Source organism: Lagenorhynchus albirostris, chromosome 1, assembly GCF_949774975.1.
Source record: "Lagenorhynchus albirostris chromosome 1, mLagAlb1.1, whole genome shotgun sequence".
Lineage (NCBI taxonomy): Eukaryota > Metazoa > Chordata > Mammalia > Artiodactyla > Delphinidae > Lagenorhynchus > Lagenorhynchus albirostris.
The window spans coordinates 190,049,489-190,073,183 of NC_083095.1; the positions used below are offsets into that span (position 1 = coordinate 190,049,489).

A 23,695-nucleotide genomic window follows, 5' to 3' on the forward strand; every position below is an offset into this window, starting at 1 on the left:
CAGATGAACCTATCTATGAAATGGAAACAGACTCACAGACATAGAGAACAGACTTGTGGTTGCCAGGGGGGTGAGGGACGGACTGGGAGGTGGGGTGAGCAGATGCAAACTAGTATCTATAGGATGGATAAACAACAAGGTCCTACTGCAGAGCACAGGGAACTCTATTCAATATCCAATGACAAAGTATATATATATATATATATATATATATATATATGAGTCACGTTGCTGTGCAGCAGAAATTAACACCACATTGTAAATCAACTACGTTTCAATAAGATAAATTTTAAAAAGTGTCTTACCCACAGAGATACATTAGGAAAGAAACCAAATGGCTCTAAGCCTGCAGGTGTTTGATCAGCTAACAGTGGCCTCCGCCCTGCGCCCGGCGGGGCAGCCACACCCGGATGGCAACGGGGCTGGAAAGAGGTGAACGAACTCCCTTGGCAAGTGAATCTCGGAGCGACCGAGTTGTGTCATAAACTGTCTCCTAAATGCGCCGGGCTGCGGGACACTGTGCACGGCCTGATTCGTGCTTTCTTCTTGGCAGGAAAAAGGGATTATTTCTCCCAAATCTGCTGCTGTCCGCCCTCACTGCCTCTAGCGCAGAGCACAGCGCGGAGTGTGTTGTTTCGCCACGAAGAGCACAGCACTCGTGGGAACCACGAGTAGTTCTGACCGTGTCTTTATTCCTCCAGACCCACAGAGCACGGTCAGCACTCTCGGCCTCAGAGGAAATACGTCTTTCATTCTGACTACGTCTTCTGGGCGTGGATTTACTGTGACGTCATGGCACTCTTTTGTTTCCGCTCTGACGCGTCGGCTCTGTGTTACTTGATGACTTTCATTTCGGCATCATCCAGCCACATGGTGACCATCATGTGGGGACAGATCATCACTTTCCTAGGAAGCCTCTGGGGACGGGGCAGGGGAGGGGCGAGGGCGGCAGAGGAACCTTACCACGCCAGCCGGCTTTCTAGAGGGAGACGTCACAGCTGCCGGCCACGGTGGGGTGTTAGGAATCTATCCACGAGGTTTACGAGGAGGTTCTCAAAGGGAATAGGCCTCGACCGGTCCTTCGCCCGCGGCTGGGGCAGACACGGCACGCGCTCCGTATCTGGCAGCCACGATCCCCGCGGCGGGGCTCGAGGGACACGCGAGTGGCTCACTCACCTGCCGTGCTCACGATGAACTTCCACTTGACCACGTAGGCGTCGCCCTCGTGGAACTGCCCAATGCTCTGCTTGGGGAGCCTGCTGTAGTCGAATTCCAGGATGTGCCAAACGTCCACCGACAGGCTGGCGACCTCCAACTGCCCGCGGTCGTCCCCTTGCACCAGGCCGTAGCCCCGGCCCACGTTGACCCCGTCTAGCACGGTGCCGGCTGTCGTCTGGGGCACCGGCACCATCCGCGTCACGTCGTAAGGCTTGACCTCTGCCCGCGGGTCGTCCTAGGAGAGAACGCAGAGATGCTCGGCGCAGCCCGTCGCGCTCCACACTGCTGCGCTGGCGGTGGGACGGCCTCAAGTACAGCGCTCAGGCTGTTTCGGGGCACTTAAAGAGGGGCTGCGTTTAGGGGACAGACAGCCACGACTGTGAACGGGCCGCCGATAAACCCGGAGCCGCACACACGGCTGCTTTCACCTCGTGAAGTCAGAACGTGACTGGAGGCCGGTTTGCTGTCCTAATAAAACCCCAGGAAGGCTTTCAGCATGAAGGCCCCTCTGCCGGGACCCAGACCAAGCCCTGAGGTTGGGGCTTGATCGTCCCACATACCTTGTGCTGGGCAAGGTCGCTGGCGTTCTTCTCGTTAGGTCTCTTCAGCTCCGTCCAGTCGAGAAATTTCTCTTTGAACAAAATCGTCTCGTTGTGTTCTGTGAGTCTCCCAAATATTGCCCAGTCAGGCCGACCCTGTCCTTTTCTGTCGGGCGGGGAGGGGAGGGGAAAAGAACCAAGATCAGACAAGTCCTGCCGAGCCCGAGAAGTCCAAAACCCACACACGTGGCGAGTGAGAGGAACGCACGATACGTAGGCAGTAGACAGAGCGAACGGTTCGCTTTCACTTATGTGACCCAATCAGTGGCGTTTTGCTATTTTAGCCCAAAGCCTTGCAGGGCTTTGTGTCCTTGGAGCTGACGTGCCTGAATGTGACCCACGGCAGGACTGGACCTGCCTGGCGTTCCAGCAGATTCTCGTGTTGGGGTCCCCTGGGGGGCAGCACGCTCGGCTGGGAGCTCAGCACAGGCAGGAGTCACACGCGTGGCTTCCTCGCCTCCTTTACGCCACCCGTGCTCACCCCGGGGGCTCGCCGCATTTCCGCCAGGGTAGTGAACAGGTGGAGGAATTTATGCTCACCCTGATCCTCTCTTTCTGTACGTCATGTTACAGTGGAGACGTCCAGTCTCCAGGAACAGGAAATTCTCCTCTGTTCCCGAAGTGAACACACTCTCGTAAATCATAAAGTGAATGTGTGCATGTTGATCTCTAGGCCACTGGACGGGGCAGCGGGCAGGCAGAGCACAAAGACGGGGGAGGAAGCAGCGTAGCCCAGTCGGGAGGTCCGAACCGCTTCGGGGTCTCAGAGTCCGACGCTGAGCTCGGAACACAGCTCGCTCAGAAATGCGCAGAGCCAAGAAGAGACGTGCCGAAGGGGGTGAGCCCTGAGGTTAAGGTGCGGGTATTTCCCATCCTTCCAGACCAACCCTGGCTTGTGGATTGGGGCCATCAGACCGAGGGGCAGTGCTTCCTGGGCCCTGCAGTGGCCCCTGACGTGCTTCGTCACGTCCTGTCTGGTCCAGACCACAGTTTCTGGCATCATGGCTAAGGCACATCAAGGGGGGCTGCCCGTTTCAAAGGGGACTGAAAGGATAAAAGGCACTGTGTGCAAATACTTCCACTGCCAAGGCTCCCGGGACTTAGGAACCAAATACCAGCAACTGTGGAAAATTCAGGGTTACCCTGAAGGCTGTGGTCCTTATCAGAAAATAGCTGAGTGACTATCTTTTGTATAAATTCCACTCGGCAGACTTGCTAAGGTGCCTATGGAAAGACGCTTGGTCTCAGCTTAGCAATGCATCTTGGATGTGTGAGGTCAGGGGGCAGAGGGCAGGTCTGCAGCAGGAGGGTGTGATGCTGGATGCTCTCTACCTCCGTCCTGACTTGCAGGTCTGAGCTGGGCTAAGTCATGACTCCTCGGTGAAGAAGGGCGGGGCGCTCTACCTTGGCTGTACCTTCAAATCCCTGGGGGAGCTTTTAAGACGTACTGACACACAAACCCCACCCCACCCAAACTGAAAACACAGCTCCTGGGCCAGGACCGGCACATGCATTTTTTTGTTTTAAAGCTTCTCCGGTGCTTCCGATCTGGGAGACGTTGAGAGCCAGCGGGTTAGGTGCCCACTCATCTACCTTCAGATCTCGGATGATGTCACGACTAAATATAAATCGTCCATCACACAGATTTTATGCTGCAGTATGTTTTTTTTTACTATACCAACTAGAACATTCTTTTTAGTCTTACCTTTAGGCCTTACAAAACTAGTTGTTTCAGTACTAATTTTATGTTAAATGTGCACTCGCTTGAAAAGGATTTGAAACCTTTTCACCTACACTGACATCCCTTTGAATTGTTTCTATAATGACAATGAATAATAAAATCAATAATTGTATTTTAAAATAGGAAACTAGGTAGGAAGGTTGAAATCTGTGTGTCAGTTCAACTGGAAACTTCACAAAGCAGTTTTAATGTGCAATTTCTGACCCATTACGTGGCATATGCACGGTTTAAACGCACTTCTCTTTCTTCCTGGTAGTTAAGAGAGAAACAATGGTCCTTTGCATGTAAGAATTCCTGTTTTCATGACCGTATTTCTGAGAGTTTCGTGCACCTTCGGCTGATTTGCCAAAATGACTTTTAAAAGTCCAGTAGACTGTCGGAAATATTATAATTACAGCCATTATTTCAATACCGCATCCTCCCTCCCCCAAAAAGGCATCATCTACTGCCAGATAAATGGAATTCAAGGGCTGGGCTGGAAGGTGTGAAATCAGAAAGAGACGCGTTGCTTTTGCACCTTCAGACCCACGGCTGAATCCCGGGGCCTGGCAAGCTTTTCAGGTCAGCAAGTCATTGGTTTAAACAACAGATTATACGTGACAGCAGCACCTGAATACTGCAGGTACCATCGATTTGTCTCCTTCAAGAACTGAAATATAACAGGAGCACCTTCCAGACGACCACACCGTCCATATTTCTGTATCTCTTAGGGAGCAGCGAAAGCACTGTTCTCGTTGTGAATACTTGTGGTACTGCCCTGCAATCACTTATGAAAACTAAAACCCCTGAAGGGTGAAGGCTGAACACTGCGGTGGGAGCCTCGGCTGCCCAGGGCCCCAGCGGTACCTGGGAATGAGCGGGTTGCACTCTCCAGGGTCCAGGGGGTTGATGTCACAGTTCTCGTAGTCAAAGGTTCCGTTCCATAAGTGCTTTGCCAGCTGAAAGGCTATCTTCCGTTGCGCTAATGTGACTTCTTTCCCGTGCCACACGTAAACTTCGCTCCCAAAATCAAACACCAGGACCTGGGGAAATGGCACGGAAGAACGTGTTCACTTCAAGGGCATGTTCTCGTTGAACCAGGGTCTCTAGTGATTGTGAGTCCAACAGGTGATGATTCAAATACTAACGAAGCATTCAGTACAAGCACAGCCAAGCCAGCCTCTGCCCTGTGGGGATGACTTCTGTCTTGTGGTCCTAAATGCCCAAGTTAACACCCCGCCTCCAAACACATGGGCTGCCCAACACTTCTGATTCCTAACAGCTATTTAAGCAGGTCTTCCTCCCTGGCCCCACCCTTCCTTCCGCCTTTCCTCCTTTGTCATTCACTCACTTAGCTCATAAGGGTCGCTTCACATGGCACTGAGGACCCAGTGATGTCTTTTCTCCCCTATACAATTCTAGGGCCCTCAAGGGCAAAGACCATACTGTACTTATTAACGTATTTACCGTCGGGGTCACTAAGTGTTTGGTGAATGAATACATGAACTCAGTGCTCTTACTGACATACCTGTTGGTTGGTTCTACGCTTTCTTCCTGGAATAATTTCTTTCTTCATTTCCAGCGATCCCAATTCTACTTAACTGCAAACTAGGCTCAATTTCACCTTCTCTTTAAAATCCTTCCTGATTATTTCTTTTTCTGTGACATTTTTTCTCCGTTTAAATTTGTCATACAATCAGTCTATCTTTGGATTACATCCTTTCGGCTAGCCTTCTACCCAACGAAATTTAAAGTCCTTTTGCGTCTTCCCGTTTTTTTCTCAACACTCAGAATACTTAGTGGTGGGACTTCCCTGGCGGTCCGGTAGTTAGGACTCCAGCTTCCACTGCCAGGGGCTCAGGTTTGATCCCCGGTCGGGGAACTAAGATCCCCGCAAGCTGAGTGGTGCAGGCAAAAAAAAAAAAAAAAAACAAAAAACTTAGTGGTGCTGGAAATATATGTAATTTTGTAAAACTGAATATGTGCTGGTGTGAGAGGAAAAATGAGCACATTACTTGGCAAACCCACACACTATAGATACACCTATGTCTCCTGAAACTTAAGGACTGAAAGATATTTAATGTTTATACAAAAATCAAGAGATGGGGCTAAGTCGTATTTCCATCTGGCCTAAAACAGAAAAGCCTTCAATGACCCGTGCCTCCTCTGAAGAACATTCGGAATTCGGTATCAGCATCTAAGATGGCAGTAACAGTTTGAAATCACAGATCGGTAGGTAGCCTTTAAAAAGATGTCTCTGCGTGTACACACTACTATATTTAAAACAGACAACCAACAAGGACCTACTGTATAGCCCAGGGAACTCTGCTCAGTATTCTGTAATAACCTAAACGGGAGAAGAATGTGAAAAAGGATACATGTATAGGTATAACGGAATCACTCTGCTGTACACCGGGAACTAAAAAAACACTGTGAATCAACTAGACTCCAATGTAAGATAAAAGTTGATAAAAATAAAAAGATGTCTGGTGTGCAGTGAGTACCGTCCCTGGCTAGCGTCTGTCGGTACTTACTGCCTGTTTTAGCGGGCAGCCCGGGGCCAAGGGCTTTCCTGCCGAAGGGCAGACCACTCACTGTACCTCTCTTGCCTGCAGAAGGGAGCACTTTGGAATCTTCCCCCAGTAGTCGTCATCAGGAACGAGTTTGTCATCCATTAGTCGGTAAATGCAGTTGGTTTCTATTATGGCCGTTTCATAGAGCTCATCTTCCTTTGGGTCTCCAGCAGCTTTGGGGTAAGAACGGGAAGAGGACATTATGCTTCCCACTGGAGGGAGGCTGGTTTGGGAGAAGGAAGCAGGCGAGGAGGAAAGGTAGGCAAGCCTCATTCTCTGAGATGCAGTAAACGCTTACACTGGTAACTGGTTTGGCCGCCCAGAAGCTTCCAGAAGTCTTTGGCTGCATGAGTGTGTGTGTTAATTCCTTCTTCGATAGTTTGGATATAAGTAGCTCTACAACCAAGTTCCCTCTTGGTCTGAATTAAACTTGCGAGTTCTGAGGCCTAAAAAGAGAGAGGAACACAGTTACCTGGGCAGACAAGCCCACGGTCAGAGGGAGGGGCAACGCTGAAATCAGAGTAGAGAGACAGCGTGTCTGGAAGGAAAACCTTGTGGCCACAGGGTCCGGGGGCACTGGTGGCTGGGGACTGTCTAAAAGTCAAGAAAATGGAACGGAAGGACTGGGGGTATCCATTCTTTACAGCAACACCTGTCCATCTTCAAATACAAAAGATCATTCGTGAAGCTTTTTAAGAATACCCATCCCATTACTCAGCCATATAAAAGAACAAAATCATGCCATTTGCAGCAACACGATGCAACTAGAGATGATACTACGTGAAGTAAGTCAGAAAGAGAAAGACAAATACCATATGATATCACTTATATGTGGAATCTGAAATAAGACACAAATGAACCTCTCTACAAAACAGAAATTAACTCACAGACATAGAGCACAGACTTGTGGTTGCCAAGGGTGAGGGGGCGGGTGGGTGAGGGATGGAGTAGGAGGAGTGTGGGATAAGCAGACGCAAACCATCACATAGAGGATGGATAAAAAACAAGGTCCTACTGTAGAGCACAGGGAACTATGTTCAACAGCCTGTGATAAACCGTCATGGAAAAGAAGATGAAAAAGTATATATATGTATAACTGAATCACCTTGCTGTACAGCAGAAATTAACACGACATTGTAAATCAACTCGACTTCAATTAAAAATAAATAAATAAAGGGGAAAGAAAACCCCAAATAAAAATACCCACTCCCTGGTCTCTTCCCACTAACGTCTCATTCAATAGACTCATTCAATAGACCCACAGCAGGACTTCCTAGACACCTAGGATAAACAACTTGGAAGTGATGGGCCAGTTCTTTTTCTCCACAGAAGTAAGGATGAACCAGAACTTCCAACCTGGAGGCACAGGCCAGATTCCTTTTAAAACATCCCCCCTAAGCGCTTACTAGGAGCTCGTTTCAGAGACCTTCTGGACGATAAACACGCCCGTCCCCTCTCGCCTGAATGAAACAGTGGACGTTTAAGAAGCCTTCTAGGGATCTGGCCACTGGAAGAACATTCTACCTGTGTCTAAAGGAGATGCAAAACGAGACCACTTTCGTTCCTCAGATACCGACCTTCGCCTTCTCTATGACGTTGGCAAACTCTCCGACCCACAGGAAGCAGTGGTGGGGGGACAGCACGAGGAAGCAGTCCCCGCTGTTGAGGGAAGAAGCGCGAGGTTCCACCAGCCGCGTCTGCACGTGTCTTCTTCCTGAGCACGAGGCACAGGGTCACCGTCTCCCCAGAGAGGAGCACTGTCCCGCAGCCCCGGCAGGGCCGACCCGGAAGCACCCCGCGTCCGAAGCATCCCCGCCCCCGACTTCCCATCCTGAACAGCCTCATCTGTTCACGTGAGTTCCCATGACCCAGGGCACTTAGAGGCATAGCCTCGTCGATGACCTTCCCTGGTAGCAGGTTCCCAGAGGTCACCATGTTTCCCAGGACCATTAGCAGTGTCCCTTGACAGCACGTGAATGGATTAATTAAGGTTCCCTCCCCCAGGGACACCAGCAAACACCTCCTTTCCCCTCCCCCTCTCATCTCCTGGTCTCTCTCCACTCAGCCCACTCCTACACTTAACAGCCTCTGCGGGCCGGGGCAAGGCGAGGGCCTTCAGAGAGCCTCTGCATCCTTGGGAGTTCTTCTCTAAACCGAAAACTTGAGTCTGGAGAGGACTCAGCTCAGAGGGAAGCACTGCCTTGTGCAGGTTCCAACTCCTCCTAAACAGTTTCAGTCTTTCCACAATCACACTGATGGTGCAGTCTCTGCGCCACAACGTAGGAACGGAGGCGGGTGGTGTGCACTTTTCACGGGTCTTTTAAATACACTAGAAAGGACAGTGGCCACGCAGATACACCCTGCAAACCCCCAGCGAAGCAGAGGACAGGTCATGCTTTTCTTGAGCATTAATTTACAGCAGTGCCGCCCGAGGCAGCTAAGTCACTGGGGCAGAGCCAGAGCCCCCCTGGTTGTGGGTTAGGGCTCCTTGCTACAGGGAGAGAGGGAGGGAAGGAAGAAAGGAAAAGAGATAGAGGAAGAGAGAGAGAGGGAGAGAGACAGGGAGGGAGGGAGGGAAGAGAGAGAGAAAGAAGGAAGGAAAGGAAGGAAGGAAGACAGGGAGGAAGAAAGCAAAAGAGGTTGAGAAAGAGAGAAAGAGAGAAGGAGGGGGGAGGGAGGAGGGAGGGAGGGGGAGGGAGGGAGGAGGGAGGGGAGGGAGGAGGGAGGGAGGGAGGGGAGGGAGGGAGGAGGGAGGGAGGGAGGAGGGAGGGAGGGAGGAGGGAGGGAGGGAGGGAGGGAGGAGGGAGGGAGGGAGGGAGGGAGGAGGGAGGGTGTTGGAGCCGCTGAGACCCCCTGCCCCATGCTCCCTTGATCCCTTCCTCAGGGATGGCCCTCTCTCCATCCCGCTGCCCTAACTCCTGCTGACCCTGGCGAGGAGGACAGATGGAGAGAACACTCTGGTGGCTGAGGGGGTGCCTGGTGACCGCATGCAGTGTGCGGCCGGGGCCACGGGAAGCGGAGCAGCAGCAGAAGCTGAGGTTCTGGAATCAGACAGACCAGGGTTCAAAGCCAGCCCTGCTGCTCAGCCGCTGCTGGGGCCTCGGGCGCATCAGGAAGCGCTACCACACGGGCGTAATATTTCCCACCTAGTGGGATTCTGTGACGTTGATGTGCGATGAGGTGGCACCCGGTGGGCTCTCCAAAAGCATGCGTTCCCTTCTCCTTCGGGCAAGTAGGGGGAAGTCAGGCCTCCCGATGTTACCAGACTAAAATCCCTGGTCGTGTGTCATTCTCTCTGCCGCTCTAAATACCTTTAATCTGTAACAGCATCAGCTTTTTGTAGGGCACCGCGCTGTTGTTGGAATTCTGTTCCGTCAGGTTGACGCTCCGCAGGCTGACGTTGCTGAAGTTTTCTTTGCTGGCTAATCCCGCCAGGGTGACTTCTGAGAAGTTGGAGCTGGCGGACACTGGGAGGGTCAAAGGAGGAAACACAGTGCAGGGGAAGCAAGACATTCAGGAGAAATGACAGTGTTTACACCCAGCGATCGTGCATAAGTGACTCACTCCTGTTTTCCTTTCAAGTTAATCCTGATGGGGAAAGCATACTCCAGTCTGATTAACTATGCAGTGAAGCTTGTGTTAGGAATTAAACATAGGATTGAAAGTGTAAATGCTTGCTGGAGAGTGTCACCCTGGCCATGCAGAGAGACAAAAACTGAGTGGCCCTGTGGACCAGCCACATCAGTATAAAATCAGGAGCTGGACTCGCGCTGCAGTTCCACTAAAGCTGTTATCGTTCCTCACGGTGTTAGATGCTGAAAACGCATTGCTAAGGGAGACTGTTAGACATGTTCCATCCAAAGTCTTTATATGCAGAAAAGCAGGCACCTTGTAGGCATGGTTTAGTTCTCATCTTCCTCTGGAGGCTAAGTGAACAACTACATGATCTCTTGAGATCACCTGCTCTCAGATTTAAGATTGTAACAAGATGCTGGATTTTCAGTGTGGACCAACAAATGTACATGTGTCCCCAAAAAGTGGAGATACAGTTAAAGTACATAAAACTTGTGCCAAGAAACCTCTATTTCTCCAGCTCATTGTTTAAAAAACTATGCATATGCTAGAGAGAAACTCAGAAAATTATTTTGCTGGGGTGAGGTTCGAACACTGAAGAAATATAACACTACCTGACAACTCGTATGGCATAGAGATTGCGTAATATCTTATTTAGTAAACCAGTTATCATGGAAAGACTCAACCACTTCATCCAAAGACTATTTCTAAAAATAAACTTTAGTAAGTAGGTTTATGAGTGCTATAGGAAAATAAAAATGACAGCAAGAATCTTCCGAATAACAAGATTATGCATGCCATCAGCTCCGCTGGGAAAACCAGTCTGAGAACCGGGGAGCCCCACAGGACCAGGCAGATAAAAGCCGAAGGTTTAGCCTGAAGTGGGATGAAAACCTCGGGCCTGCTCCCACGCCCCATTCACTGCCCCATCCCAGTCTCCCGACTCCCCCACAGCCCACATCCCAGCTCCAAGGAGCCCGAGGGTCCTGCCCAAAACAATGTGAAGAGCACCGGTTTCTGCATTAATTAATAATGTAAAAAATCTCGCATTAGGCAAAACAGAGATTTGGAACACTTGCCCATGAGAGATCGAATCATTTGCTCTAGAATAAGATCAAGTGAAGAATTGCTGTGTTTGGAAATGGGTTGAATTGCAAAGCCCAGCAACCTCCCTTTCCTCCAACCTCTTGAAAGAAAACTCAACAAAACAGGATCATTTGATGTCAGTGAATAGATGGGCCACACTGCAAGCCTTTCCGTTCCAAGCAGAGTTTCTGCAGGTGTGCACGTGTGTGTACAGACTTGCTCATTTTTCTTGCACGAGAGTCTCTGGGCGCTGTCATTGGCCTTTGCAAGGCAGGGAAAGGAGAGGACAGAGTCACCTGCTCGCCGGTTCCCGAGCGCACAGCTGGGGATGGCCCTGATACTCACTCTTTTCGACTTTCATACGCTTTGACTCCACGAAGGCCACATTCAGTCTCTGCTCCGTGTACCCCTGGAGGAGATCTTCCCTTGCCGCCAGCATCTTCAGGGGGTTTTTGGAAGCCTGAACCCGGCGCTTGGGCCTCACCGCACGCTTGTGCTCAGCCACAGAGGATGTCAACCTAAGAGGCAGAGCAGAGCTGGTGTGGCCTGGGGCTGCAGTGTCACCCCCGCCTGGTGGCTTGCGTGTGTCTGAGCTGAAGCGGCGGGTGCCGCGATTTTAGTTCTTGACTTCGTTATAATCGTACAGTTCCTCCCCTCCCATCACCCCTCCACTGAGGATCTCGGAGGTGGGAGACTGAAGCCCATTTAGTTCCAGATGCCAGCCCACGCCCGGAGCCCCGCTCTCACCACGCCCCGTGGTCTCCAGCTGGAAGAGCGGCCAGTGCCTCTGGGGCAGCCCATCCCCCTCCTGGACAGCCCTGAAGGGTGCGGTCCTTCCCTCTCACCGCACCCACAACACGCTGATCACTACTTCTCCTGCCGGAATAGGACCACCTCTCCTCCTTTGGGCTCCAGTAAGCCCTCCGCGGATGGACAGCCAGCCACTGCTTCCTGATTTAACCCTCTCTCCACCAGACTCAGCTTCCTCTCCATGCAAGTTTCCCAGTTCCCTCCCCAAGTTCCCCATCACTGAGCCTCCTCTCGACCCACTGCCCCCTCTGGAAAATAAGCACTATTTTGAAAAATATATTGAAATAAAAGAGGCCCACAAAACCAACTATGACCCCCACACACACACACTCAGCTCTCTGGGGCAGAAGACCAGACACCGGGAGAGGGGTGGACCCAGTCACATGGTTTCCCAGCAGATTCCAGCTGCTTTTAATGTCTTAAGTGCATGGATCTCTGTACCTGGAGGTCCTCTTTCATACAGAACATTGTCGTGTGTGTGTGTGTGTGTGTGTGTGTGTGTGTGTGTGTGTGTGTGTGTGTGTGTGTGAACATACATATCAATGTATCAATGTAACCATGTAAACAATATTTGGGTGAGGAGAAGACTGAGCAATGATGGTTCACTACCAATGTATGCAAATACCCAAAATATTACTTCAAGGTGGGGAATGGCAAATTGTTCATTTTCTTAAGGTAGCAAATGGAAAAAAACTGAACACATTGAAAAATGCAAAACAGGTATCAGGAGCAGCTTCAGGAAACATTTATGATAACCACGCAGACTTCCGGAAGAGACGGGCACTCTGAAAAACTTGTGGGCAACAGATACACGTGGTGGATGGCCGTGGGGTTATAAGCTCACCCAGCACATTCTCCCTGCTTCTCGTAAGAGCTCCTTGACTTTCCTTTGGGGGAACCATCTCCCTCCATGCCCTGTCCCCTACCCTGGCTCCGGAGGGGGAATCCAAAGACCACCCACTGCTGGCCAATCAGCATCTTCCATCCCCTTGGCCACAATGATGGCTGTAGGGCTGGATGCAAACCCAAGAAAATCAAGCCTGGAACTTCTTCTGGGAAGGCTGGGCAGGTCAGCTGCCTGTGCTGGCGGTGGCCAAGGAGATGGGATATAAATCCAGAGTGAGAGGTGACCATCTACCACGTGGTGACAGCCTGACTGAGAGGAAAGCTAGCCTAAAGGAACCAGGTGCGAGAGACCTCATTCTGAGCCCCTGGAACCTGAGTTCATGCCTGTGCTTTTCAAGGGGTGAACCTGTAACTCCCTCCACGCCTCTCTTCTGCTGAAGCCAGCTGGACTTGGCTTTCTTTGTGGCAATCACAACCAAGGGAATCCTAACACCAGGAACACTCTTTGGTGGTTTAGTCACGTTCCTGCATGAAGAGGGACCCTGGGACATCACTGAGAAAACCCTCAGATCTATTGATCTTATCAACGATTGCAAATTAAGTAACACGTTTCATTGATTTTCTAGTTAGCTGTATTCATGAGAGCCCAGGTGATCCAAACAGTTTGCAAAGTTGAGTAAGAATTTGACACGTCAAATGAAGAAAGGCATAGAGATTTCTGCTAACCAGTGTTCATGAAGTCTGCAAAACAATATTTGAGTGACGTGATAAACACAGTCACTTTATTTTTATGGACCAGGCATGTGGTGGGGATGCAAGGCTTTCTGCCGGAGGGAACGTCTGTCCTGGGTACGCAAGCTCTATCTAGCCCAGTGTCTGGTTCTAGAGAACAGTGATTTTGAGACGGGCTGGGACCTGGGACCCTTTGCTGCAGGGCTTGCACCTGGACACACGCCTCTCCTCAAGCAACAGAATACAAAAAACGATAAGGGACTAAAAATAACTGTGCATGTGCAATTGGGCCAAATTATGGACAAAGGATACAGAAAGACCAAAAATCCCAACTGCTGCTTCTGAAGAGCAGGGAGCAAAAACAGGGTACCAGGAGCCAAAGCAGGGCACTGCCCATGCCCTATACACACACCACCACCGAAGAGGTGGGCAAGGCACCTAAGCCACACCTCCAGCCTGACCCCTGGACCCGCCCCTGCTCTCTCCCCATATAAGGAAGCAGCTCACCCACCTCGGGGAACGAGCAAGGGAACCTGTTACTTGTTCTCTCTCGCCCCTGCTGCAGCAGGGGTCCCAATAAAGCCCTGCCTGAATTTCCTGTCTGGCCTCTTATCAATTTCTATTGACTGGGGGAGGCCAAGAACCTTGGTATCAGGCTGGCTACAATGAAGTTCTATCGCAGAAGGAGGTAACAGTGAGAGAAGATTCTCGAGGAAGTGCTGTGTGGAGACCAGTGAAGGAATCCGTGCTCCAGGGGTGAAAGATGGGAAATGAAATAACTCACTTGGGGGCATAAGGATCGAAAATGACATCAAAGTCCTCGTCCAGCTCCACGGGGCTTCTCGGTAGAGCGGAATCCATGCTGCGGTAGAACTTGGCAAAGGTTTCCTCATCGTCCGGCTTCATCACCTCTTTCACGGATTTCCCGGTGACGGTGAGGACCGTTTCTTGCATCCCACCAACTACCGACAAACAAGCAAATCAATGACCTGAGATTTGTGTAAAAACATGACTCCAACTATGCTTCACTGAATCTTAAAAATGGTTTTCTTCCCGCTAAGGTCCAGGAGTGGAGCAAACATGACAGGGCTGTCCAGGGTTCTGTAGATGCTTCCTGGGTATCAGCTGGCTTCTCAGGAGAGGACTTCCCGTCTGAACAGAGCGTGCACTGTGAGTGCTAGGAGGGATGGAGGCTCCAGCACACCGGGAATTTCTGAATCTGCTCTTTTTGCTCTTTTGGACGCAGAACTAGCTCAGCCTCGTTCTAGATCAGGGCTTGGTGAAAACTTTTCCTGCAAAGGGTCACGTAGTAAATATTTTAGGCTTTGCACGGGAGTCTATTTGACCTGTGTTGCCCCTTACGTGACCCTGCTGCTATAGTACAAAAGCAACGATTACCAATATGCTAAGGAATGGGCACGACTGTGTTCCAATAAAACTTTATTTACAAAAAGAGGAGGTGAGCTGGATTAGTTTGCCGACCCCCGGGCTAGATCACCGTTACCTGTAGGTAATAAACTCTGACTCGTTTGCATTCTTCGCCTTGCCAGCTTTGTTGTTATATTACACTTTTGTATTTCTGGTTTCAGGTGGTTGTCGGTATTATTTTCAACCTATAGGGGTCACTGTCAATAGCAGGGACTCCAGTGCTTAGTATTTGATAAATTGCAAGTACTGGACATTTTCATTAAGAGATGAGGCTATTTCTGCATGTTATTCTTTTATTATATATACTTCATGGACTTTTGTATTGAAATCTTTATTTATTCACTAGAAATTTCTTTTAGAAATCATTTGTGATTATAATAGCAGCTGCTACCTTACTGGAAATTGACATATAGGACTGAAAGTTTATCAGGCCCAAGTTCACGTTGATTTCGTGTAATAATCTGCTTTCAGGGTTAAAGGCAAAATTACCGAGTCTACAATCCTGATTGGATGACATCCCAAGGGTTTATTTACTTCCTTTTCATAAATTTATTTATTAATTGATTTTATTTTTGGCCGCGTTGGGTCTTCGTTGCTACGCGCGGGCTTTCTCTAGTTGCAGCGAGCAGGGGCTACTCTTCGTTGCTGTGCACGGGCTTCTCTTTGAGGTGGCTTCTCTTGTTGGGGAGCACGGGCTCGAGGCACGCAGGCTTCAGTAGTTGTGCCGTGTGGGCTCAGTAGTGGCTCGCAGGCTGTAGAGCACAGGCTCAGTAGTTGTGGCTCAAGGGCCCAGCCGCTCCGCAGCATGTGGGATCTTCCCGTACCAGGGCTCAAACCCGTGTCCCCTGCATTGGCAGGCGGATTCTTAACCACTGCGCCAACAGGGAAGTCCATCCCAAGGGTTTAGATCCAGGAACAGATGTGTTATTGGGGGCTCCCTACTGAGTTCATTACCAAGTGAACCAGAGTTTGGTAATCTAATCAATGTTGACCAATAACTTCATTTCTTAAAACCTAACAACAAAGATAATGCTTACAGTATGAACTGGTGACGTCATAATAGAAGACAATTTAGCTGAGGAGCAAAAGCAATCCGGGATTTAGAGACTCTGAGAGCAAGGGCAGGTGTTCCTAGGCTTCCTGAGCTACCCACTGAAACCCGAGTCACACTGGCCACAAGCACATGAACCCAAGCTTCCCTCTGGCTCCTGGCGTGTACCTTTGTTATTCAGCCTTCTCAGAAAGGTTTCCAGCCTGTCCAACTTGAGGTCTGATTCTAATTGCATGTCTGGTCTGGCTTCGATATCTAGGCAAGTAGAAAACACAGGTGAGAGAAGCACGGAGGGCTCTTCTGATCACAGACCTCTTGGCCCATTGGGTGCCCGGTGACTCACCTTCCAGGGGTCTGGAAACCGGCGTGGTGCCCCTCGTTCTACTGCAGATAGGGGACGCTACTGGGGTGATGGCAGTGGGGGACGCCAGACCTGCAGAGCAGACAAAGGAGCTATTGAGCATCTGAGGAAACTTCCGGAAGTTCCCAGGACCCTGAGGGACGGCCATGAGTCCCAACGGAGATCTAACAATTGACAGAATTTACACACACGCGTGGGACACACATATGTGCATCTGGCAGGGACCGTGCCCACACGTGCAGGACACCTGCCAGTGGAGACAGGGTTTTATGGCTTCTAAGGCCTGCAGTGGCTGTCAGGCTGCCATTCCACACTGAACCACGAAGACACGAAGGCAACCAGAATGTCCTCGAACAGATGAAACGGTGACGTCTGGAGGCCTTGGGGGCAGTGGAGGTAGCTGAAGAGAAAGTATACAGTCGTCCCTTGGTATCCACAAGGGATTGGTTCCAGGACGCCCTGTGGGTACCAAAATCCACGGATGCTCAAGTCCCTTCTGCACAATGGCAGATTTGCATACAGTCTACGTACACCCTCCCGTGTACTCTGGACCATCTCTGGATGCCTCATTCTACCTAAGACAACGTAAATGCTGTGCAAAGAGCCGAGGTGGCAAATTCCAGTTCTGCTTTTGGGAATTCTCTGGAATTAAAGTTGTATTTTGATCACGGTTGCTTGAATTCGTGGCTGCGGAACGCGAGGATGCGGGCGGTCCGTTGTTCCTCCCCCATCCCCGCAGAGGACGGGGGAGACTGCGCTTGCCGCGCCGGCCGGGAAGTGCCCCGCAGCGTCCCTCCCAGCTGAGAGGGCATGGGGACAGTCTGGCCTCTGGGGGCGTCACTCAGAGTGTGGTCCTATTAGGCAACAATGCAGAGGGTGCCTAGCTTTGTAAGAAAGGCACAAGAGGAACCATCTGTACTGACCTGTGACGGCTGGAGGATCGTACCCATGTCAGGTGTGGCTGGGAGCTAGGGACATGCTTCCACCTGCGCCTACCAAGAAGCAGGATGGGGAATCTTTCAACGGAGAAATGGTAAAAGACACATGAGAGGGAAAGACAGACGTTCCAGCCTGAAGAAGGCATCTGATTAGAGTCAGAAACCTTAATAAAGACAAAGATGAGTATTCTTCCCTAACCTTAGGAGGGATTCGAAAGGGAAGTAATTAGTTACAAAGAACAAAAGGAGACCTTAATATTCTTTGTCTCTGTTTGTAAGAAACGAGAAACCCTTAGGTGACGTTGCCACGTTAAGTATCGCTCCGGGAACCACAAAGGGAGAATACGTAAATCACTGTCACTTACAGGGAAAAAGAATCACTGAAGTGAGTGGATCTGCCCCTCCCTCCTGTGAGGTGGAGCGGGATGTGCTACAGCATAAAATTTTTAAGGAAAAATACTGAAATGCAGTTTACAACTTAAATTTTAGGTGATATTCTAGAAGTACTTCTCAACATGTACGTATACTTCCTTAATGATGTCAACAACATTTTAAAACATTATTTCTTTACCGGAACTGCAAAGGGTTTTTCTATCCGTGAGAAAGTCAACTTTCTTGAAAGATGCTAAAAGGATAAGTAAACTTTGGTATCACCGGCTGGGACCTGCCAGGAGGGTGCGTAAGAGGCACGGGAAGATTTCATGAGCACAGAGGGTCACTAACTCTGAAGCCAATCAAACAGGCCTGACTCCAGCCGACCAGGACACCGGCCCCTCGTGCTGTCGCGGCGCGCCCTGCTGCCTGTTCAGGCTGCAGTGCGGAGCTCCCAGAGGTGGACCAGCTCCTTCCTGGAGAGATTTAGGGTTCGGCCATAGTGGGGGAGGGCACACAGATTTAAATTTCACGATGTTAAAACAAAACAAAGCATTCCCCACACCTCTTTTCAGTGAATTCTACAGGCAATAACCAGTCACCTGCTCTCTTCAGGAACATTTCACATCTCTCTTATTCAAAGGTGCACTTTGAGTACCTTCCTTCCAGGAGAATTCTAGAATACCACAGAAATCTGTGGCGTCCTCACTGTTATGTAGCGTCTAGGAATAAGAAAAAGGGAGACAGTCCTGGCGAGGCTGGGGAGAAGGGAGTGCTCTGGGGTGAGAGAATGAAAATCAGGGTACGGCACGCCTCTTGGCAACTCGCAGATACACAGTAACCCGAGGAGATGGGAAACCTTGGTGGCTGTAGCGTGGGGACTACTAATTCTTTGGCGAGTGTAGGACATTGGACGCCCTATCACTGCAAATCCGAAAGAGCGGTGACTGAGTGAAACACATCACTGTGTAGGTGGTAACAAATATTAGAAAAACAGGGTCCAGTTTTTCCATTAGATTGAAAGTACAAGAAAATTATTTCCTGAGCAAAGTCATATCGCACCCGTTAAATCAAGATCCCTGATTTATTCAGAAACACGTGAACGCGAACTCATCCACTAAGGGAGAGGAACATCTCTGACTTTACTCTCCAAACCTGCCCAAGAGCAAAGCTACTTCCTCTGACATTCCTGTGGACAAGGGCAGTGGTATCTGGTAGTAAGGGCCCGACTTCAAATAAATTACCATCTTTTCAGATGGAAGAGGAAAGAGGAAACCAAAGTGAAAAGTCATCAGGATAAAAGCCTGGGCTAGAAGCTGGCAGGTCTGAGCTCCAGTTTAAGTTCTCAGCTCGAGTTCTTCTTAACCAACGTGGGGCTTAATCTGCTTTAGTTAACATAGGGATGGGGGTCATGTAAAGTATACAGAACATATTCAAATGCCACTTCATTCTGAGAGTAAATTATCTTCTGTTATCCTTGACAATTCCAAGCAAAGTTAATAAATTTGTTACAAAGGGTTTTTCCACCAAGATCTAGGTTCATCTCAGTTCGGGGCTTTTCCCTCCCTCCTTCCCTTCCTTTCTCTCTCCCTCCCTGCCTCCCTCCTTTCCTTCTGCAAATATTTATCATGAGCCTACAATGAGCTAGGCACTGTCTCTGAGTGAGGATCCTGAAAGGTTTTGAGGAAAGCCAACTGCAAACCTAGAAAGCAGACACCAATGGAAGTTAACTCTACCTGAATGTGAAAACCTCTATCACTCAGTTAAGAAATTTGCTTAAGCCACAGCTTAGAAAATGAAGGTACGTGCACGCAGGTGAACAAGGACCCCAGATTTTAACCGTCTCCTACAGGATGTGGAGCCCCTCAGCTCTCTGGTGACTTCTAACCACGTGATTCGTCACTTTCATACATCTTTGGATTCCCCGCTGCAAATTAGTTCCAAGAGCTCAGCTGCAGGGAAACTGCCCCTCTGTAGGGAACTCTCACTTCCCTGTGGAAGTGGATCCATCCTCTGGACAGTTATTAAAACATCGCTGGAAACGGGGCTTCCGAAGCCAGGGAACTCTGGTTTGATGGAAAGAGACCCTAAAAGGGAGAAGACAGAAACTCCTCCTTCATTGAGAAAAAGTCTTATTTGGGTGAACTGACTGCCAGATGGCAAGAAAATGGAAATAATTTCAAAGCAATGACAGGAAAGGACTAAGATTTGTTAGAAGATTTGCAAAATCGCTTTTGAAACCTGGGCTCCATCTCCAAATGGCTGTTTTGAAACGTGACTAATTGCATTACGCGTCTGACGTCGAAGATGACGGTGTCGTAGGAAAAGGCTTTCGGTAGGAATATCTCACAAAACCCACCCAGAAAACGTGTGCACAATTTCAGTGAGAGTGAAAGCCAGAGCGGACTAAGGCCTCATTTTTCACACTGAGCCCTCCCCGGCCATGGCCCCTCCGTGGGCGGGGGTGGGGGGGGTTGGGGGGTCGACGGAGCGCGGACACGCATCCTGACCTCGCTTCACCATCCTGCCGGCCACGGTAAACTGGGTGGAGTCGTTGGCTGCCCCTCGGCCTCTGGTCTTCCAGGCGTCCTCTCTCACGGTGATGAGCTGCTTCCTCTCTTCAATCGTCATCTGGCTCTCTCGACTTTCTGTGACCCGCTGTTTACCCAGAAGAAAACAGGAGAGCAAATCACAGAGACAGAAGCGTTAGCGCGCAGCCCCCCGTGAACCGAGAAGCAGGCAGAGGGCAGCCGTGCATCGTCCCCACGCGTCCCAGCTGTTCTCGCTGAAATAGGCTGGGCTTCCCTATTTCCAGCTTGGGTTAGAGATCGCCACCACCAACGCGGGAACTGTAGGTTAGAACTTTGTTTTTCACTTATTTGTTTGCAACGCTGGAATATCAAAATGATACTCTGTAAAAAGAAACAAAAATAGACTGTCTTCCTGCCATGAATTTTACAGGGTTTTAAAGTTGCTCTGTTTTACTTATCTAGTTAAACGCAGTTGACTAGGACTCTCTATCCATTATACTCACAAAGAGCACGGTGGGTCTAGAAAATCTTACCCTCTTAAGTTCACGAGGAACATGGTCAATCATAAAGGAAGGAAAGCTGATTAGGGGAGGATGTGCTATCAGAAGGCTTCCTGGAACTCGCGTGCTTTTTCCTAGAGCAACTATGTTACATGGGCAGTTAGGCAACCAGGTCAAGCCCATAGAAGTGACTTTTAAGTCACAGAATATCTGACACTGGGGCTGAGTTGTGCTATAGAGATAACCTACATACATAGTAACCTACCTAAAAAAGGTAGTTTTTCCACAGTTCTACCTAAAAAAGGCATTCAAATGCTTCTAATTGGGGTTCTGGAGATAGGTGCCTCTTCAATTTCTAAGCCGTTGGTGACACTCATTTGGCCTAAAAGGCAGAAGCTGGAGGTGGTGGGTGACTTGAGGGAGACCAGGAAAGGAGGGGGATGGGCAGGAAGGAGGCCGAGGACGGAGCCGAGGACCAGTGCAGAGGAAGGGGCGTGGCCGGGAGAGTGGTTGACCGTAGCCGGCTGACACCGGCCCCGGAGGTGCTGGAATGCTGGCTGGAGAAAGTCTCCTTTCTCTCCTCCTTCGCCCGTCCCTCCTTTCACTACAAAATCCCCCTGGGTATGGGGATGGGGCACACAGGGGGAGGGCAGGAGCCGTGGAAGCTAGTGCAGAGGAAAGAAAAGCATCGTCCCCAGAACAGAAAGATCTTCTATCTCCAGGTCCTTCCTACTCATGAGTGGTGAGATGACCCTAATTCCAAGTAATTCTCTGAATCACAGGCCCTTATGAACTATGAGGTGGACCTGCTAGGAAAACCTCATCAAAATTCAGAAAAGAGGATAAGTTTTCTTGGAAAATGAAGTTTCAGGAGTGAATTTTAATCAAATCAATAGGACACGAGCCTTAAAATATTTTCAAAAACATATAAAGTGCCAAGAAAGTTTTCTTCTCCGCAGATCCAGACATCACCAGTGCTATGGTGAGCTCAGCGAAATCTTCAGAGCCCTGGTGCCCGGGAAGTGTGGTTCATGACTCAGAAAAATGGTGTCCCCGGATCAACAATTCCATTTCCCAAGGCACCTGGATTCTCCCGCAGCTCCAGGGAGAGCGTGATGCACGGAAGCCCTGCGATGATACAGGTGTCCCAGGATTCAAAGTGTCCGGTGGTGCCAGGTCTACGTTAAGGAGCACGCTTTCCACTCGCCTCTAAATGATGTTGTTAAACAGAAACGTTTTTGCTTCTCTAGAAGTTTCACCTTAACTTTGCCACTTAGTAGGGTTGGTCTAGAGGCCCCTGATTCCCCTTATCTGACTTTAAATGGTTCTATAATGCAGTAAGATATATATATCTTATATATATGTATATATATATCATATGCGTGCGTTATATGTATGAATATACACAGTTTAGTTATTCCCTTTAGAAATTAATAGAATGTATCACAAGTTGCTATTAAATTTTAGAACTCAAAATGTGAAAACAGGCAAGATAGACATCTTTGTCTATGTACTTTTTTTTTTTTTTAGCTTAAAACTTCATGATTGTCTTGTCTTGCTTTTCCCTTCGAAGGTTTTCTTTCCTCATTTAGAGAAGGACATAATACATAGTATAGTAAGCACTGTGCCATTTTTCAGGTTTTCCTAGGTTTAGCTGATGATATTTAGGATTGACTGGGAGAGTAAGGGAGTTGGGGCATAATATGAATAGAAGCCCTACCCAGTCTATCTTTAACTCTTTCAAATATAGATCTCATGAACGTGATGCAGAAAGATGGGGAGGGAGAGAGAGGGAATGAGAGAGAGAGAGAAGGAGAAAAGAAGAAGGAGAAGAAGGAGAAGGGGAAGGAGAACGGGAGGAGAAGGCAGTGAAACAGTTGGGAGGAAAGGAGGGTCTTAGGGATGGACAGAGCCTCGGTAGGACACAGCTAGAAACTGTGCAAAGGGTTGAGCTGCAAGAATGTTCTCAGCTTACCATACTGCTGCTGATGGGTTTGCCTCTGTACACCTGAGAAATCACTGTGCAAATCTCACTAAGTGTTTCCGACACCGGAGGTGATACACGAGAGAGAACCAACATGTGTGACTAGGATTAGTGCAGATCTAAGGGTAAAATTCTTCTATACGTGGAGAGCTTCATAGATAGAAAATACTGTGATCTGACTTTTAAGTTTTTAATCTTAATTACCTCTAGTGAAACTACATGACAGGAAGAAATCACAGAATCATGTGTTAAGAGAAATAAGGTACAGTGACAAATCGTCACTTCTCAGTTTTCAAAAATGCTATCACCATTTCGAATCCTGTGCACTGTTATGGGAATTGAGCTCTGCCATCTCTTTAAGTGATTTCCATCCATCATCAGTGCCCAGAGCCTCACGTGGCCTGAACAAAACATGGAAAAAGATCTCAACTAGGTTTGGACCTCAAAGTGACTATAATCTGACCTTGTCACCCTTTCCCAGCAACTAAGATGAAAGGAAGGGAACAAGGACAATCTTATTCTGCTACAGCCCTGAGGCATGTGAGGAAGAAGAAAACGTGGGTTGAGGACTGACAAGAGACAAATAGTCCATTTAGGCAGAGCTTGTGTTTAAATGCTCTGTCTCCCTCTCTGAGCCCCTGCACTGTTGGATATCTATACCAGGGCTGCTGGAGGAAAGGCTCTCCAGGAACACTGAGGAGCTAGTGCCCCATCACTGGTATGTAAAACATTTATCTGGGAAAATTGTCCAGAAGTAAAAATACAGGATTTTTAGGCCATTTTACTTTTGAAGTGATAAGACATAGATTGCCTCTGGTAAATGTTATTTTTCTTTAAACTTAAAAATATATGGAGAGATAGTCCATGTTCATGGATGGGGAGATGCCATCTTGTCAAGATGTCAGTTCTTTCCAACTTGACTTATAGATTTGGTGCGATTCTAATCAAAATCCCAGCAAGTTATTTTGTGGGTATTGATTAACAGACAAGTTTATATGGAGGAGCAAAAGACCCAGATTAGCCAACACAATATTGAAGGGGAAGAAAAAAGTCAGAAGACTGACACTCCCCAACTTCAAGACTTACTGTAAAGTTACTACAAAAGTACCATTACTACCAAGACAGGGTGGTACTAGTGAAAAAACACACAAATAGATCAAGAGAACAGAGTAGAGAGCCCAGAAATATACCCACACAAATATGCTCAACTAATCTTTGAAAGAAGCAAAGGTAATACACTGGAGAAAAGACAGTCTTTTCATAGTCTTTTCAACAAATGACTGGACATCCACAGGCAAAACAAAAGAATCTAGACACAGGTTTTGTACCCTTCACAAAAATTAACTCAAAATGGCTCATAGACCTAAATGTAG

General features: G+C 48.9%; 1 protein-coding gene across 4 annotated transcripts in view; it reads right to left on the minus strand.

Annotated features, from left to right (window-relative positions):
- The window catches only part of SVIL (supervillin), a 139,826-nt gene that overhangs the window by 19,209 nt on the left and 96,922 nt on the right, over window positions 1-23,695 (minus strand). For all 4 annotated transcript variants that reach the window (XM_060163252.1, XM_060163244.1, XM_060163234.1 and 1 more), the window contains 12 exons: window positions 19,818-19,965; window positions 15,980-16,069; window positions 15,805-15,891; window positions 13,942-14,119; window positions 11,115-11,287; window positions 9,422-9,577; window positions 7,688-7,824; window positions 6,409-6,556; window positions 6,138-6,283; window positions 4,405-4,580; window positions 1,779-1,923; window positions 1,177-1,453 (listed from right to left, as the gene is read on the minus strand). In XM_060163252.1, coding sequence (XP_060019235.1) covers window positions 1,177-1,453; window positions 1,779-1,923; window positions 4,405-4,580; window positions 6,138-6,283; window positions 6,409-6,556; window positions 7,688-7,824; window positions 9,422-9,577; window positions 11,115-11,287; window positions 13,942-14,119; window positions 15,805-15,891; window positions 15,980-16,069; window positions 19,818-19,965 — 1,861 coding nt within the window. The remainder of the gene's footprint in view (window positions 1-1,176; window positions 1,454-1,778; window positions 1,924-4,404; window positions 4,581-6,137; window positions 6,284-6,408; window positions 6,557-7,687; window positions 7,825-9,421; window positions 9,578-11,114; window positions 11,288-13,941; window positions 14,120-15,804; window positions 15,892-15,979; window positions 16,070-19,817; window positions 19,966-23,695) is intronic.